A 16275-nucleotide genomic window follows, 5' to 3' on the forward strand; every position below is an offset into this window, starting at 1 on the left:
ACAGAACTCCAGTCTGAGATCTAATTCGTGATGACGTTTTCATAACATTAAAGCAGACTGAGTAAACATTAAAGAGTACTGAGAGGATGAGGTGAAGACATCCCAGCAACAACCACATTACTACAACCCCAAGGGTGCTTCTGAAAGGCTGGTGGTGTATCGGTTGCTTGCAGAGCCGGTTCAGACTGTCCTGGGGCCCTAAACATGGCTGTAAAGTTTGATAAGGGGCCTCCTATCTGAACAACATAACCATGTTTAACACTTACACCCGATTCTCCACTAGTGTTCTCCATCTTATATCGCATATGAATGAACATCTTTGATGCCCAGCAACAACAAAAGTGTATTTAGTACGTATTTCATGTAGCATTTGTATGCTGGACTCTACCACATACACATGCAGTGCTGACAGATGAAATTTACCATCAGGGTGTTTCTCTCTGGTCATGAGGGAGAGAATGGTTTTGGCATAGTCGTAGGTCTGCTGCTCACTGGGAGCACCTGAATATTCGCCATAATTGGCCAGCTCATTAACTCCGCCCAGGTCACAGATTGTGTCACTTTGGAGAGACGAAATAAGGAAGCACTTGAAATAAGGTTCAGAATATTCCAAATTACTCTATTCCCTTTCACAACAAGCACACACATCCTCCTCCAGTTAACACAGTCAACACTGAGAACACCTTAACAAATTGCTGATGTTTTTCATATACAGAAGAATCCTCCTCCTCACACAGCTACACACAAATGAATCAATTAACTCTGCTGTAGAGTTCCATCGTGTGACAGACGAGCGAGACGAGGACAGCAGTTTTAGACACACACATGCACACACCACACACACATAACCAATATGACAAAAGTGGCATTTCATCAGGGAAACCAACTCACAAAGCACTGAGACAACAAATATAACCCTAAATGTCATGTGTAAAAAGGGATCACTACTAAATAAAACACATGGGATTGTTAAATTGCAACTCAATATTCTGTTTGGTTGACTAGACTGTCCATTCCACAATCACATCTGAGGCCATATGGGATTTGTCCTGTGAGAGTAGCTTATTCAGTTTACTGACAGACATCCCAAGTCATAGGCAAATTAAGGAAAACCAATTGGCCCATTACCTGTACACAACTGAAGCCCCACCTCCTGCTACCATGGTCCAGATGCGTCCACGAGGGTTGAGGAGAGTGAGTTTCAGACTGGCTCCACTCTTGGCGTCCAAATCTGCTATGTAGGCTTCCTGTTGGGGTGTTGCATGCAACACTCAAACTGATCAATATTCATATGCATCAGTTGCCATCGCAGCTGCAGAGATTGACCTTCTCACAAACCCATTTGCTGATCAATGCTTCTGATTGTTAACCAATATATACCAGTGTAGTTCCTGAAATACAGGTTGGCTATTTGTGCCCCTGATGAATGTGAGCTGTTTAAAATGGGAAATTATCAGTTGTGTATTCTACTGATGAGAGGGGAGGCAAATCATTCGGGTTTTAATCAACTGGGACAATTACAAATGCAGGAGATACTGTTCTAAAGATCAGTTGTGATATTCAGGCTTACCAACCCTCAGTCCATTCAGAATAATCCACACAACCCTAAGCCTAACACACATAACCCTAACTCACACAACCCTAACCCTTTCCCACATAATCATAACCCACATAACCCTAACCCTGAACCAAACACACAAATATACATGACTGGATTCCCATTGCTCCGAAATATACATTTTGTTGAAAAGATTAAACAATTCAACAAATGAAATAGAGCTAGGCAGATTACACATAACGATGACAACAATCGTAATAATTTTTTTGGTTTAAAGTATAACAAGCCGTTAGCTGCCCTCAGATTGCCGTCGCACCCGTTGGTTATGTTCTTTATAAGCCTGTGGTCAGTCGTGATGTTATGTTGGTTGGGTTTTGTTCTCGATAGTGCTCTGTTTGTTTTCATTTGTTTCATTAAATTATTTTGGTTAGAAACTCCCTATTGCTTACTTGACAAAAGTATTCACTCACCCATCTAAATAATCTGAATCAGGTGTTCCAATCACTTCCATGGCCACAGGTGTATAACATTAAGCACCTAGGCATGCAGACTGTTTTTACAAACATTTGTAAAAAAATTGATCGCTCTCAGGAGCTCAGTGAATTCCAGCGTGGAACTGTGTTAGGATGCCACCTGTGCAACAAATCCAAATTGTGAAATTTCCTCGCTCCTAAATATCCCATAGTCAATTGTCAGATGTATTATAAGAAAATGGAAGTGTTTGGGGACAACAGCAACTCCGCCATGAAGTGGTAGGCCACGTAAACTGACGGAGTAGGGTCAGCGGATGCTGAAGCGCATAGTGCGAAGAGGTCGCCAACTTTCTGCAGAGTTAATAACTACAGACATCCAAACTTCATGTGGCCTTCAGAATAGCTCAAGAATAGTGGTCAGACGGCTTCATGAAATGGGTTTCCATGGTCGGGCAGCTGCATCCAAGCCATACATCACCAAAGTGCAATGCAAAGTGTTGGATGCAGTGGTGTAAAGCACGCCGCCACTGGACTCTAGAGCAGTGGAGGCGTGTTCTCTGGAGCGACTAACCGCACTTTTCCATCATGCAATCTGAATCTGGGTGTGGCGGTTGCCAAGAGAACGGTACTTGTCTGACTATATTGTGCCAATTGTAAAGTTTGGTAAAGGGGGGGGATTATGGTGTGGGGTTGTTTTTCAGGAGCTGGGCTTTGCCCCTTAGTTCCAGTGAAAGGAACTCAATGCTTCAGCATACCAAAACATTTTGGACAATTCCATGCTCCCATTCCATGAAGAGTTTGGCGCTGGCCCTTTCCTCTTCCAACATGACTGTACACCAGTGCACAAAGCAAGGTCCATAAAGACATGGATAGCAGAGTCTGGTGTGGACCAACATCAAAGGAATGGGATGTCACTTATGTCACGAATACTATAAGCGAATACTTTTGGCAATATAGAGTATCTGTTCATTTAGCACAAGTAAAACCATCATAGTGTTGAACATTCACACGTTTTCTTTGCATTGTGCAAGCATTAAAAATCTAACCATGGCATTAAGCATACTGCCGTCCTTTAAAACAGCAAGTGTGTGTGTGTGTGTGTGTGTGTGTATATATAACTAACCTCAGGGTAAGCCTCTCTGCCAAAGGGAGGAGGGAACTCCACATCACCCCATTTTGCCTTACACAGGTAATCAGCTGTAGCATCAATCTTAGCAGCCATGTCCAACACATACACTCCATCCTGAATCACCACTGAGACAGAGTTTAGAGTTTCAGTAATCTACAATAGTCAGCATTTTCCCACACCTTATGTATGTCCAAAACATATGTCCAAATTAAGAAACGTAGTCAATCTGTGAGGTTCACAACCCAACATTGAGATAAGGACATTCTTCAGGTTCATTGAGGACTTGGAGCTGCCCCAAGACCCTGACCAAGCAGTAGAGACTATGCAGGAGTTCCTGCCGTGGTGTGTGTGTGTGTGTGTGTGTATGTATATGTGTGTGTGTGTGTATGTATATGTGTGTGTGTATGTGTGTATATGTGTGTGTGTGTAGGTGTGTATATGTGTGTGTGTGTAGGTGTGTGTGTAGGTGTGTGTATATGTGTGTGTGTAGGTGTGTGTATATGTGTGTGTGTGTGTGTGTGTGTGTGTGTGTGTGTGTGTGTGTATGTGTGTGTGTGTGTGTATATGTGTGTGTGTGTGTGTATATGTGTGTGTGTGTGTGTGTGTGTGTTTGTATATGTGTATATGTGTGTGTATATGTGTATATGTGTGTGTATATGTGTATATATGTGTGTGTGTGTGTGTGTGTGTGTGTGTATATATATGTGTATATGTGTATATGTGTGTGTGTGTGTGTGTGTATCTGTATGTGTGTGTGTGTGTGTGTATACACCTCCTAACTATGCAAGAAGAGATGAAGATTTATTTGGTTCTGCTCTTGGAAACATCAAAGGAAGTGAATTAAATGGATGGTTTGAATCATCTTGAGTCAAACTCACCCTGAAGCGAACCTTAACCATGAAGAAAAGCCTGTCGCCTAATTATGATCCTCTGGAGAACAGCAACACATATGGCTCTTCTGAATGATTCAGTAACTGATCCCTTTTAGCAATTCAAACCATATTAATGTAGAAACATGCAGTTTCTTTATTTTGTTTGATCAATGATACTGTTTGAGTATATTAATCTACCTACAGAAAGTCTCCAAAAGTTGAAAACAGAACTCACTGAAACTGTTGTATACACTTCACAGGAATACAGTGACGTTACAGCATCATACCTCACACTGATCTACTCTAGGGTGGCATAAAACAAATAATTAAGCAAACAATTAGCTAGTTTTCATTCATGTTCATAAAGTGACATGATCCCAAACACACATGACCACAGAGGGACAAACACCATCTAGGGCAGGTATCACCAAATGGCGGACCGCGGTCCGGATCCGAACGCCGTCCTGTCCGGACCCAATCACATTCCTGATTAACCGGAGAATGTATTTTCAGACGAGTGTTACCCATTTCAAACACCCATTTGAGTGTTACGTTTGCCACCAGCCCCCCCCCCACCCGCTCAACAACTTTCGTTCGTCACCGCGGACCCGGACCTAAGGTCTGAGCTATCTGCCAAAAATGGACCGCGGAAAGATTTAATTGATTACCCCTGATCCAGCTGGTAACTCACCCAGAGGGTTGATCTCCAGGTAGGTGAAGTACAAATCTTCATAAAGGTTAAATAAGCCCATCAAGAAGCTCGTCAGCATTCTGTGTAAGACACACACACACACACACACACACACACACACACACACACACACACACACACACTATGTGCTCTGTACAGATAAACAACAGAGGCAGGGGTGGGGTGTACATGCCCTGAAATATGTTGTGCTGATGGGACGCTGAGATAGATTATCAGCACTCATAGTGTTTCATGTTCACAAATACTGCACTGTATTCAGCAGTTAGAGGTCCAATAGCTTGCAGGCCAATTTGTATATAAAGAATTATGTGCATGCAGAGAGAACAATAAAAAGAAAAAAAAACAGAAAAAAGAAGGCAAAGGTGTGTGAGCACAGAGAAAGGGTTAGTGTTAATCTACTCCAGGGTTAATGTTATTCTACTCGAGGGTTTGGGTTGTTCAACTTATCAATCTCAACATCAGCTAAGGTAAAGCAAGGTGAACTGAATCAGACAAACACTTCTACATTTGTGTGTGATACAAAAACAGGCAGTTGCGTGATCAGAATAATGGCAAGATGAGGAGAGAGAGAGAGAACACCAATCATAAACACTGGGTTACGGGTGGGAGTGGGAAGGGATATCCATTATAACAAAAGCAGAATCCTCCCTTTCCCCCCACCCCTTCCTCTCTCTCTCCTCTCTACCCCTCCCCTCCCTCTCTCCTCCATTTTGCCTTAGTCATTGCTGCTTGCTCTTTCAAACCCCTTTTGCCCTCAATGAATCTTCAAAATGTACTTAGATATTAACTAGAGCAACACATCTACAATTTAGAAACTACAGTTTGATATCTGACTGGAACATCAGATTTTTACCCCTACAAGACAGAATCTCCTTCCTCCTGTCACCTCTCTTCAACCCTAATTCAGGGTCAGGGGTTAGTGTCAGGCTCCTCTCACACTCACTCACTCTTTTTTGGCAGCAGGAACGTGTGCGAGGAGCTTCTGTCTGATGGAATCAGGGTGGAGCTTCTCATCTACACCCACCAGGAGTTTCTGAGCTTTGGAGTCAACATCACCTACATCCACACCTCCCTCATGATGGAAGAGCAGGTAGTCACCCTCACGGACCGCGTATATACACACATAAAACTCATCCTCCTGTAAAGCGCATGCACACACACACACACACACACACACACCCACGTACGTACATGCAAGAGAGACAAAGCAAAATAGATTTCAGGAAATGTTTTTCCATTTCTTGAAATACCAAAATAAGAGCTGCTTGATTCTTCATTTGATGAAAAAGTACTTCCTGCTGCCATCTCAGTATAGCTGTACATTGATTGAACTCTAAAGAAACAGCCTGGCTCTGGTTAAAATATGCAAAATATAACAGTTTGTTTCATCTTGTGCAAAGATCCCGGTTATGTTCTCCAAATTCTCTGAGGACATTATAATGCTACACTTTACCTGTTTGTGAGGAACAAATGGCTCAATGAGGAAGTTCTTCAGAATGCCTTTGGCCTTCCCCACCTGCAACAGGAACACCGGTCACAACTAGCCTACTAGAGGAACCAGTATGCAGTACAGAGTATATAGTGAGTGCATTATATAAAATAAAGAATATAAGGAGTACAGTAAGTATGCTATATCAAAAATTGTTGGGCCTTTATGTGGCCTATAAATATTTTTTTACTTGGACACTGCTTGAAAAAACACATGTGGACCTCAACACAAAAACCCTAGAACATGGCTTCTGTAGTGTGCAGACCATCTGCTGTGCTATTTATTATAGCCCAAGAGTGAATCGCTTAGAGGATCTTGTTGACAGTTGCCAGTTGTTGATGCCACATGCCAGAGTGACTGAAGGTTTGCAAGTTCATGACAAGTGGTCACATTTCACCAGGTGGACATGCAGGAGGTGCTCAGGCATGATGGAAGATGCATGAATTACATGAGCACAGCAGCAGAAAAGATGGAACAAGTCAACAAGTCACCAAACACTTCAGCTCCCATGTTTGTGAGTGGTGCATGTGCTGCCTGCCTGCCAGAGCCAATCAAATATGTGAATGTTGCTTCAATTTGACAACCTGTGTGGATAGCAAACCACTAATTTATAACATTTAATTCAAGTCAGTAGTTCAGTAAGACAGTATTAGTAATCAAGCATTGAATCACTGCCCATGAGCTACAAAAAATAAATTAATACAAAATAAATCTTAATAATGAAAATAATAAATATAGCCACAATCAACAATTCTGAGTTGAAGCACTTACATGGGCCCAAGAGGAAATTACCAGTAGGTTTGAACAAATGATTTATCTTTGATTAAATGGGTAAAATGTACTTTAAATGTGTCCAGATAACAGGCATATTAGGTACTAAAAGGTCCAAAAGACCAAAATAAACTGTAATGGTAAAACGTTTCAGATCATAGAACTGAATCATGCCGAGATGCTGTGTGTGTGCGTGCATGTTAGTCACTAAAGTATAGGGCGGTATGGATAGGGAAGATGAACCTTATATGTAGGTGTGGTGGGGTACGGGCAGGGCAGTTTTTATGTGATCCCTTTAGGTAGGCGTGTGTTATATATGTATACGTTATATATATTTCCCATTTAGAAATCATGGAGGGGGCTGAAATTTTCTACGTAGGAGCATGTCCACTGTGAGAGAATCATAAATTATAAAATGGAAATCATAATGTATGATTTTATAATTATTTATTTGTGTGTTACTGCTGCAAATAAGCATTTGAACACGTGACAATCAATGTTTGGTACAGTAGCCTTTGTTTGTAATTATTGTTTCTTGTAGTTTTTCAACAGGTTTGCACACACTGCAGTAGGGATTATAGCCCATTCCTCCACACAGATCTTCTCCAGATCAGCCAGGTTTCTGGGCTGTTGCAGAGTTTGAGCTCCCTCCAAAGACTTTCTATAGGGTTTAGGTCTGGAGACTGGCTATGCCACTACAGAACCTTGATATGCTTCTGTCAGAGCCACTCCTTGGTTATCTTGGCTGTGTGCTTTGAGTCATTGTCATGTTGAAAGACTCAGCCACGACCCATCTCCAATGCTCCAGCATGCATGACTTTAAACTATGACTTACACTTAGTGTATTACCCACAGTAACCTTGGAAACAGTGGTGCCAACTCTATTCAGGTCATTGGCCAGCATCTCCCGTGTAGTTCTGGACTGATTCCTCACCTTTCTTAGGATCATTGCTACACCACGAGGTGAGATCTTGCATGGAGCTCCAGTCCGAAGGAGGTTGACAGTCATGTTTAGCTTCTTCCATTTTCTAATAATTGCTCCAACAGTGGATCATTTTTCACCAATTGCCCCGTAGCTCTTTCCAGCCTTGTGGAGGTCTACAATATTGTATCTGGTGTCTTTGGACAGCTCTTTGGTCTTAGCCATGTTAGTAGTTGGAGTCTTTCCAATTGTGTGGGGTGGACAGGTGTCTATGAGGCTAACTACCTCAAACAGGTGCTTCTAATTTAGAATAACAAGGAGTGAAGGTGGACTTTTTTATATGCCGAACAACAGGTCTTCGGGGGCCAGAATTTTTGCTGATTGACAAGTATTCAAAGACTTATTTGCAGCAGTAACACCCAAATAAATAGAGCGATGGGCAGCCTTAGCATGGCACCTTGGGAGCAGTTGTGGTCAAGTGTCTTATTCAAGAGCACTTCATGCTGGGAGTTGAACCCACAACCCACACACAAGATCACAAGACCGGCTCCCTAACCACTAGACAATCTTGAAGTAAATAGATTGCTTGTTCCTGATTTTAATTACCAGGGTTTTTACTCATTACTGCAAGTTGATTTGTTGAATTGTTAACCAAAGCCTACGTGTTCATGACTGATTTAAGATCCCTTTCTCTGTAAAGACACCATTCTTAGGGTTAGCATGAAGAATCCTCAAAGGTTTTTTGCACAGATTTGAAATTAAATGAATTGTTAGCATATTTAACTGTAAGAAATTGTTTCCAATCCAGGACTTGACATCCTCAATGCAACACATTCAAAGATAAACTATAAATATGGAAAATATGCAAGATGTATGCAGTCCATTATAAAAAGAAAAAAAGTGACTTTAAAATTGACTGTATTTTTCACTTCATAGTAAAACACATTTTCCTCAAATCCCTAAACTACAGCCTAGAGGGTTACGGAGGAAACCCCAAACCCCAAGAGCTCAGGGGAAAATGAATAGAAAAATTGAATAGTCATTCCTAAAAGGCCAAACGCAACAAGGTGTGCAGAAGTGACATTTCAGCTAAAAAGAATGAGAAGAGCACACGCGCGCGCGCACACACACACACACACACACACACACACACACACACACACACACACACACACACACACTACAGTGCCTCCAGAGACAGGAGTCAGTTTACAGTCAGAAGTCATATCAATGACAGTGACACAAAAGAGGGGACCCAACACACTGGTCTAAAATGAAAATTCAGGCACAACACCTCCCCCCCACATACACGCACTCCTACCCACCCTCACACACACACCCTCACACGTGTGTGCATGTTTTTTGCACATTTGAGCAATAAAGTGACAAGTCAGAGGGACATTGAGACACTCTTGTTCTTCATATTCTTATTTGCAGGTATTATTATTCTAAATACCTGAGGTTTTTGTTTACTCATGTCTCACCCACACAAGTGGTTAATCACTCATACAGCTGGAAAAAATCATGGAAGTCAAAAAAGAAATAAATCTGACGAGTGTGTGTGCATGCGCGTGTTGGTACCCATGTTTGTCACCTTACCAAGGTCTCCTTCATGAGTCGCGGTTTGAGCCACTCCCTCACGCCCTGCAGGTCCAGATTCACACCCACCAATCCCAGCTTCCCCCTACGCTTGATCAGCTGATCTGGCTTCACAACCAATCGCTGTGGAGAGAAAACACATCTTGTATGTCACAACTGCACAGGTCTATAAACGTCATCCTACAATATACATGTTTAAATTGCAATGATTATGCAAATGATTAGGGTTAAGTTACATGCATAACCAGATATTGGCAGAGTCTTAAAGTTAGTGTTAAATCTAGGGTTAGGATTAAATCTTTGACCCTTGGCTTGGACTTGTACTTTTTGAACCTAAACTTAATCTCTTTCTGAAACCCCATTTACCTTTCAGTATGAAACAGTATCAGGAAATCGAAACGGTATTAGAACACCCCACCCCTGACAGACAGTAGAAAAGACAGAGGGGTGGGGCCAGGAATGAACAAGAGCATGGAGCCATTTTACCAGGAAGTTCCATGAAGATAAAAGGTCTATTTTACAAGAGAGACCTAGACAGGATAGCAGATGCTCAGACAAACACATTAAAACATAATACACAACATTAATTAAACTCATAGGCCTTCCACATTATTTATGAGGAACCTACATTTTGACAATGGATACAAAACATCTAGTTTTCAAATGATTCCATGTCAATGGAATGATTCAAATGATTCCATGTCTATGAAGCATTTGCTTCATAGAGCTCAGCTACTAACTACAGGTTCAGATGCAGGAGCTAGTTCCTCTAGGAGCCTGTCTGTGCCCTTTAGGCACTGCACAAGCATCCCTCAATCCAGGGTGCACAGCTTCAGCAGTGTCTGTTCTCCAGGAGAGAACTCACTCCAGCAGAGTCATCTCTAATGTGATTAGCCAGAGGCTTGATTAAGAGTGTCGTTAGGTGTAGTGAGGGGCGCCGTGTGCAGGCCTAGGCCTTAGTCTCATGGTCATGAGACTAATCTCTGCTGTCTTTATGTAGCTCACGTGAGCCCACTGAGCACGTAGGACTGCCAACCCTGCCCTCCCGCCTCTAATGTGACTTGGATTGCCAGAGTCTATTAGAACATTATGACATCAGACTTGATCTTTTATTTTAAAGCCTGAGAATGAGGTGTTCATTAGTCCTCTTCTTGTTACCAAACAGTGATATCCATGTTGTCCTTATTTAATCAAAGGATATGCTTCATCCAGACATTGGTGGTGAATCTACTGAGCTGTAATCATATGGTGAGAGAGGCATGCGTGTCATCTGAACAACTATGGTAAATCAACATCCTGTAGGATTTTGGCCAAAGGCAGAGGAAATATTGAGCTACCCTGTCAGAATCATAACTGGCAATACTGTAATTGTAACTCTGAACAAATGGAGACAGAATTGACAAATAAGTCTAGAATTCTTTTGTGGAGCAAAACGAATGCAACACCAGCCTGGGTAGGGGCTGCTCAACACACACATTTTGGAAGGCAGCAAAAGGCTAAAGCCCCCCACCCCTACCCCCCACCCCCCCACCCCTGCATCTGTGATCTCTGATAGATTCCCCGCAATCACACCTACCTCAGTCAGGAGCCACGGGTGCTCCTGGATCAGCTGGCCCCAGTTTGTGTCTGCAGTGACGTTAGCATAGCGGAAGCGGTTCTGTACAGTGGCTGTGGTACAGATGTACTTGTACAGGAACTCTTTCCCCATCTGCTCAGAGATCGCCTTGGCTGACATGGCAAAAGATTACACAATGCTCTAGAAAGAGGAAAAGAGATTCAGTTACCAGTCTTCATCAGTGTATGAATTAGACTGAAAATGATGAACTAGATGTAAAGTTTAGACGGTTCCCATGCCAGATCCCTTCTGTGCCCCACCCCTCCCCCCACTTCCCTCCCCATCTTCGTTCTGTGTTCGGCCCCCTGTTATTGATCAACAAGAGGTTGCTAGGGAGGGATGGATGGATGGATGGATCCCGAAGGAAATTAGAGTCTCAGTAGCATTATACATTGAGTCGATACATCTTGTAGAGAACTGACAAGACTGAATGATAAAAGACTGAATGAATGTGAGTTTTACATATATGGCACAAGTACAGAGCAATAATGATTTTTAATTATGGGGGTGGATGTGTAAAATAAATAAGTGTATTAAAGTGCAGGGGGGTGCAGTTTCATTTACAGTATTGGTATTGAATGCAGTTTAGTAATACACAGTAGTATTGGTACCAGTTAAATACAGTTTGATTATTACATAGTACGTATTAAACATAAGTTGAGGTGGGTCAACATAGCCATGACTATGTACACAGTAACATACATTTACATGAAGGTCTATATATATAGGCAGGAACACACACATATGGCCCTCAGTCCATCTGTCCCTGTAAGATTGAGTTATAAAGCCTGATGGCTCTGGGGACAAAGGACCTTTTAGGTCTGTCTGTGAAGCAGCTTCAGGACAGTCACTGAACATAGTCCTTCATTTTAGGATGCCTGGGTGTAGGATGTGGTTTTTATTGTCCATGATTGAGTGTAGTTTGTTCAGACTCCTTCTTTCAGAAATTCAGTACCAACCACTGCTCCAGAACAGCTGATCAGTTTGTCCCATTGCACAAGATACTTTTTCTTGATGCAGTTGCCTTATCACACCACAGCATAAAATAGAACACTGCCGACTACAGACTGGTAAAACATGGAGTTTTGCCTCTGTCCTTTCTTGCATAGTGTCGATACTGGCAGATCAATCCAGTTATCCAGATGCACCCTGAGGAGTTTGTACATCTTGACCACATCCACGTCACTCTCCTCAATTTCCATTCATTAGCTGTATGTTTTGCCAAGATTGTCAAAAGTCCACTACCATGTCTTTTGCTTTTGATGCATTTAGTTGCAAATAGTTCAACTGGCACCACACAGTAAAAGTCTTTTACCAGGTTCCTGTATTCTTCTTCCTGGCCATCCCAGACACATCCAACGATAACCATATTGTCTGAGGACTTCTGCATGTGGCAGGTCTCGGAGTTGTAGCAGAAATCAGACGTGTAGAGTGTGAAGAGGAAGGGGGAGAGTCTAGTTCTTTGGGGTGCTCCCGTACTGCTGGAGTAGCAGACGCTTCATGGTCCAAAGGTGAGCACAATTGGTCTAAAGTCATTGAAGGCATTGGGGCACCTCTTTTTTTGCACAGGGACAGGGCATGGTGTCTTCCAGAGTGTAGGGACCTTTCCTAGCTGCAGACTCATGTTGAAGATGTGCTGTACAGGTTCACCCAGTTCCGTAGGACTTCAGCAGTCTTACGAACCTTATCCGGACCAGTTGATTTCCTGGTGTGAATGCTCTTCCATTCACCTCTGACCTGATCTGCAGTGATAGGTGGAGGGGGGACCCCTTGGGGGAGGTGTGGGTCGGGAAGTGAGGAGTTACTGGCCGTGTTGTCGCAAGTGGAGGTGGTACTTTGAGGAAGGGCAGGAGTTGTGCAGGTGAGGTTATGGGGGTGATGACTGTACAGTCACTAGCAATTGGATCTGGTAAAGAGCAGTCAAACCGGTTGAAGAAGAGGTTAAGCTCATTTGGTTTTTCCACATTACCGTCTGGTGTTCTGTCTTTACTCTGCTTGTAGCCTGTAATGGCTTCATACCACACTAGACCCCTCCCTGATGTTATTCTCCTGCAGTTTCTGCTCGACTGTCCTTCTGTAGGATTCCTTTGCATCATGCAAGCAGACTTGGAGTTCCTCTGTATGCTCCTCAGCTCATCCTGTTTATGGTTTTTAATAGCCTTTTTCTTTTTGATCAATTGTCTGATTTTTTTTCTTGTGGGACAATCTATATACTGGTGGATTGCCAGTAATGTAGAAGCCAGAGTAGTATGGTTGAAGTCACCAGAGATAACAATGAAGCTGTTTGGGTGCTGGGTCTGTAGTCATGTGACATCACAGGCAGTCTCAGCATCAGCCCATGGTGGAATGTACACACACAGTAATGACATGGGAGAACTCCATAGGCAGTTCAATATCACTACAGCAGATTACGTCCTTCACTGTTACAGTCTTATTAACCATCCATCTATCCATTTTCATCTACTAATCCGGGACTGGGTCGCAGGGGCAGTAGCCTAATCAAAGAGGTCCAGGTTTTCCTCTTCCCAGCCACCTCTACTAGTTCTTCTGGAGGAATACCGAGGCGTTCCCAGGACAGCCGAGAGATATAATCTCTCCAGCATGTCCTGGGTCTTCCCCAGGGTCTTTAACTAGCAAGTTTACACTTCCCATCACTACGGAAGGAAACAATGGTTTAAATCTCCAGCGTATCTCCAGGTGCCTAGCCTAGCCTTTAGCTTAGCACCAGCTCTGCACCCTCTATATTGCACTTTAGTTCCTCTGGAATGGGATGTTTTGCACCGGCAGAGCGTGATTGACAATTCACAAAGTGCAATCAAGCACAATGGACTGATCTCAGAGGAGCAATTACATGTGGTGTTTAGCACTTATTAAATAAATCACCTACAGTGATGTTCTGCTCTGCCACGCTGACTTTGTTGTTATGTTTTGGCAAAATTTCAATGATACCAAAATGTGTTATGCATGCCTGCCATGACATCCCAGAACACCCCCACATTTACAAAAAGCTTGATATAGCCCCGAGATGTCCCACCCTCTAATGCCGTCACAGGCCCTTTCTGAGCCAGTCAGGGTGTACAGTAGATACCCCCAGTGAGGTTATCCTAGTGACCCTTACATCTTTGCGACCTCTCATAGGAACAAACAGCACTGATTCATGCCTTTAACTGAAGGCAAATATAGTGGGTTTTAATGTCATTCAACAAAAGACTTCTTAAAAGATCACATACATTCACACATTTAGAGAGATGAGAGTTATTAGTCCGAGTCCAACTAATCATATTGACGAGCTAACAAACCAGGTGTGTGTGTATGCGCACACGCGTCCATGTGGAACACATCAGACTAACTAAGGCACCATTTTCAGGTGTGACTGGTGCTGATGCCAAGTGTGAATACAGATGCAGTGTATAAAACCCACAGGATAGCTCATTATGATCAAAGCTACAGAAGAGTCTGTCACATATTCTCCATGGGGATCAAGATCTTAAAAAACAAAAACAAAAAAAAATAAAAATCTATGAACATCTATCTTGTTATAGTCAGTGTTTAAAACGTCTCATGTGGTTTTCCTTGTCTCCTCACTTCTCAATTTTCCTGTCAGAAAATCATTCCAGGGAAGGGAGAAGTGTCCGCTCAGGACACACGGGCTTGTCCAGGACCATTTACTGATTAACAAAAGCTGCACCAACATCTAGATTCTCCACATCAGCGGTGTCTAGTCAGTGTAAAGGTTAAACTATGACTGTGCGTCAAAACTAGACACTTGATTACATTTATCCTAACACACCTACCGTGGGTTATCCTTATTTACAACCTCATTACCCAGAGTTAACCCTAACCCGAGGAACTTGGTGTTCCGCAAAATAACTTAACGTTACTGCTAATGGTGAGCTGCAGCGACGCATCAGGCTTTCTTCTCCACCATTGGGCGTGTTGTACCGATTCGAAAGAGAAAACAAGCCAGACGTCCACATCACAGCCTCCATCAAGTTAGTGTAGGCGCTGATGAAGATACGCAGCTGTGCGCGCAATAACAGTTCGACACATCGATACATTAGGAGAACGGAATTTTAAAACCCCCCAAAACAGGAGAACGATACTGGAAAACTCTGTACTGAGACATGCAAGACTTGATTTCACCGTAAACGGACGAATGATCAAAGACCAACGTACACACACTACAGCGACCTCATCGGTCCCCCAAAACATCCATTAGATCCTGATGCGAGTGTTTTCAGTCCGAGCGTTTTGGTTGTTGTTAGTCATTTGAATGTAGGCCTGTGAACTCATTTTCATTATTCCGACGATTCTAATACATTTACGTGTGTGGTCACCGTGTGTAACACACAGGCAAACGAAGGCTACGAGGATATAGGAAATAAAACCAGGAAACTTCATTTTATTGCTGGCAGGTGATTCAGACCCAACAGCTCGACCGGTGGAGCTTGTTTATACACACACTACGTGTAAGAAAGTTCCGTCATTCATCATAGGATGAATGATCAAAAATAACAGAGTATAATATTTTAGAGTGCAGAATTTCCCAGAAGAATATGTTATAGTTTAAGTTAAATATAGTGCATAGATAATCTTCAGGTGGTAAAAAAAGTTGTTAGGAATTAATTTTGTTAATTCCCTGCCATACACATTTGTAAAGGTAAGTCGTAATACAGGAAGTCTTACTTACCTCTTCTGTGTAATCTGGGAAAGCGCAAATTCTTTTGACAACACAAATATTTCTGTAAATGACAGCGAGCAACAATCACACACTGATCTCTTCTGACAGCGCACGCGTCTCTCGCGCGTTAGTTCCGCTCATTTCCCTCTTTATGTCTGACGATGGACTGATCCGATGGATCTTTTCTCTGATTGGTACGCTCTGTTCACTCTGATTCCTCCTCCATGCGCGTGTCTCAGAGTTTGATTGGCTAATGCCTCCAACGCGTCCTTATCTACAAATAAGATTGCATTATATTGACAGCAAGGTCACTTTCTTGTTAATGTTTATAATCTGGCATGGATTTGGAACAGTAATAAAATGTTCGAATGTTACCCAACACTTGCTCCTCGAAGTGTTCAAAGCGATGTCTACAGTATAAGCGTCCGTGTAATCATCTCACCTTCGCAACGTC

General features: G+C 42.7%; 1 protein-coding gene across 1 annotated transcript in view; it reads right to left on the reverse strand.

Moving 5' to 3' along the window:
* aclya (ATP citrate lyase a) overlaps positions 1-15986 on the reverse strand; it is a 30249-nt gene extending 14263 nt beyond the window's left edge. Inside the window, exons 1-9 of the mRNA XM_076995364.1 lie at positions 15831-15986; positions 11102-11281; positions 9526-9648; positions 6198-6260; positions 5692-5882; positions 4724-4803; positions 3155-3285; positions 1129-1247; positions 424-560 (exon numbers count right to left, since the gene is read on the reverse strand). Coding sequence (XP_076851479.1) covers positions 424-560; positions 1129-1247; positions 3155-3285; positions 4724-4803; positions 5692-5882; positions 6198-6260; positions 9526-9648; positions 11102-11260 — 1003 coding nt within the window. The 5' untranslated portion in view covers positions 11261-11281; positions 15831-15986. The remainder of the gene's footprint in view (positions 1-423; positions 561-1128; positions 1248-3154; positions 3286-4723; positions 4804-5691; positions 5883-6197; positions 6261-9525; positions 9649-11101; positions 11282-15830) is intronic.
* Between the last annotated feature and the right edge of the window lie 289 nt (positions 15987-16275).

This window comes from Brachyhypopomus gauderio, chromosome 2, assembly GCF_052324685.1.
Source record: "Brachyhypopomus gauderio isolate BG-103 chromosome 2, BGAUD_0.2, whole genome shotgun sequence".
NCBI lineage: Eukaryota > Metazoa > Chordata > Actinopteri > Gymnotiformes > Hypopomidae > Brachyhypopomus > Brachyhypopomus gauderio.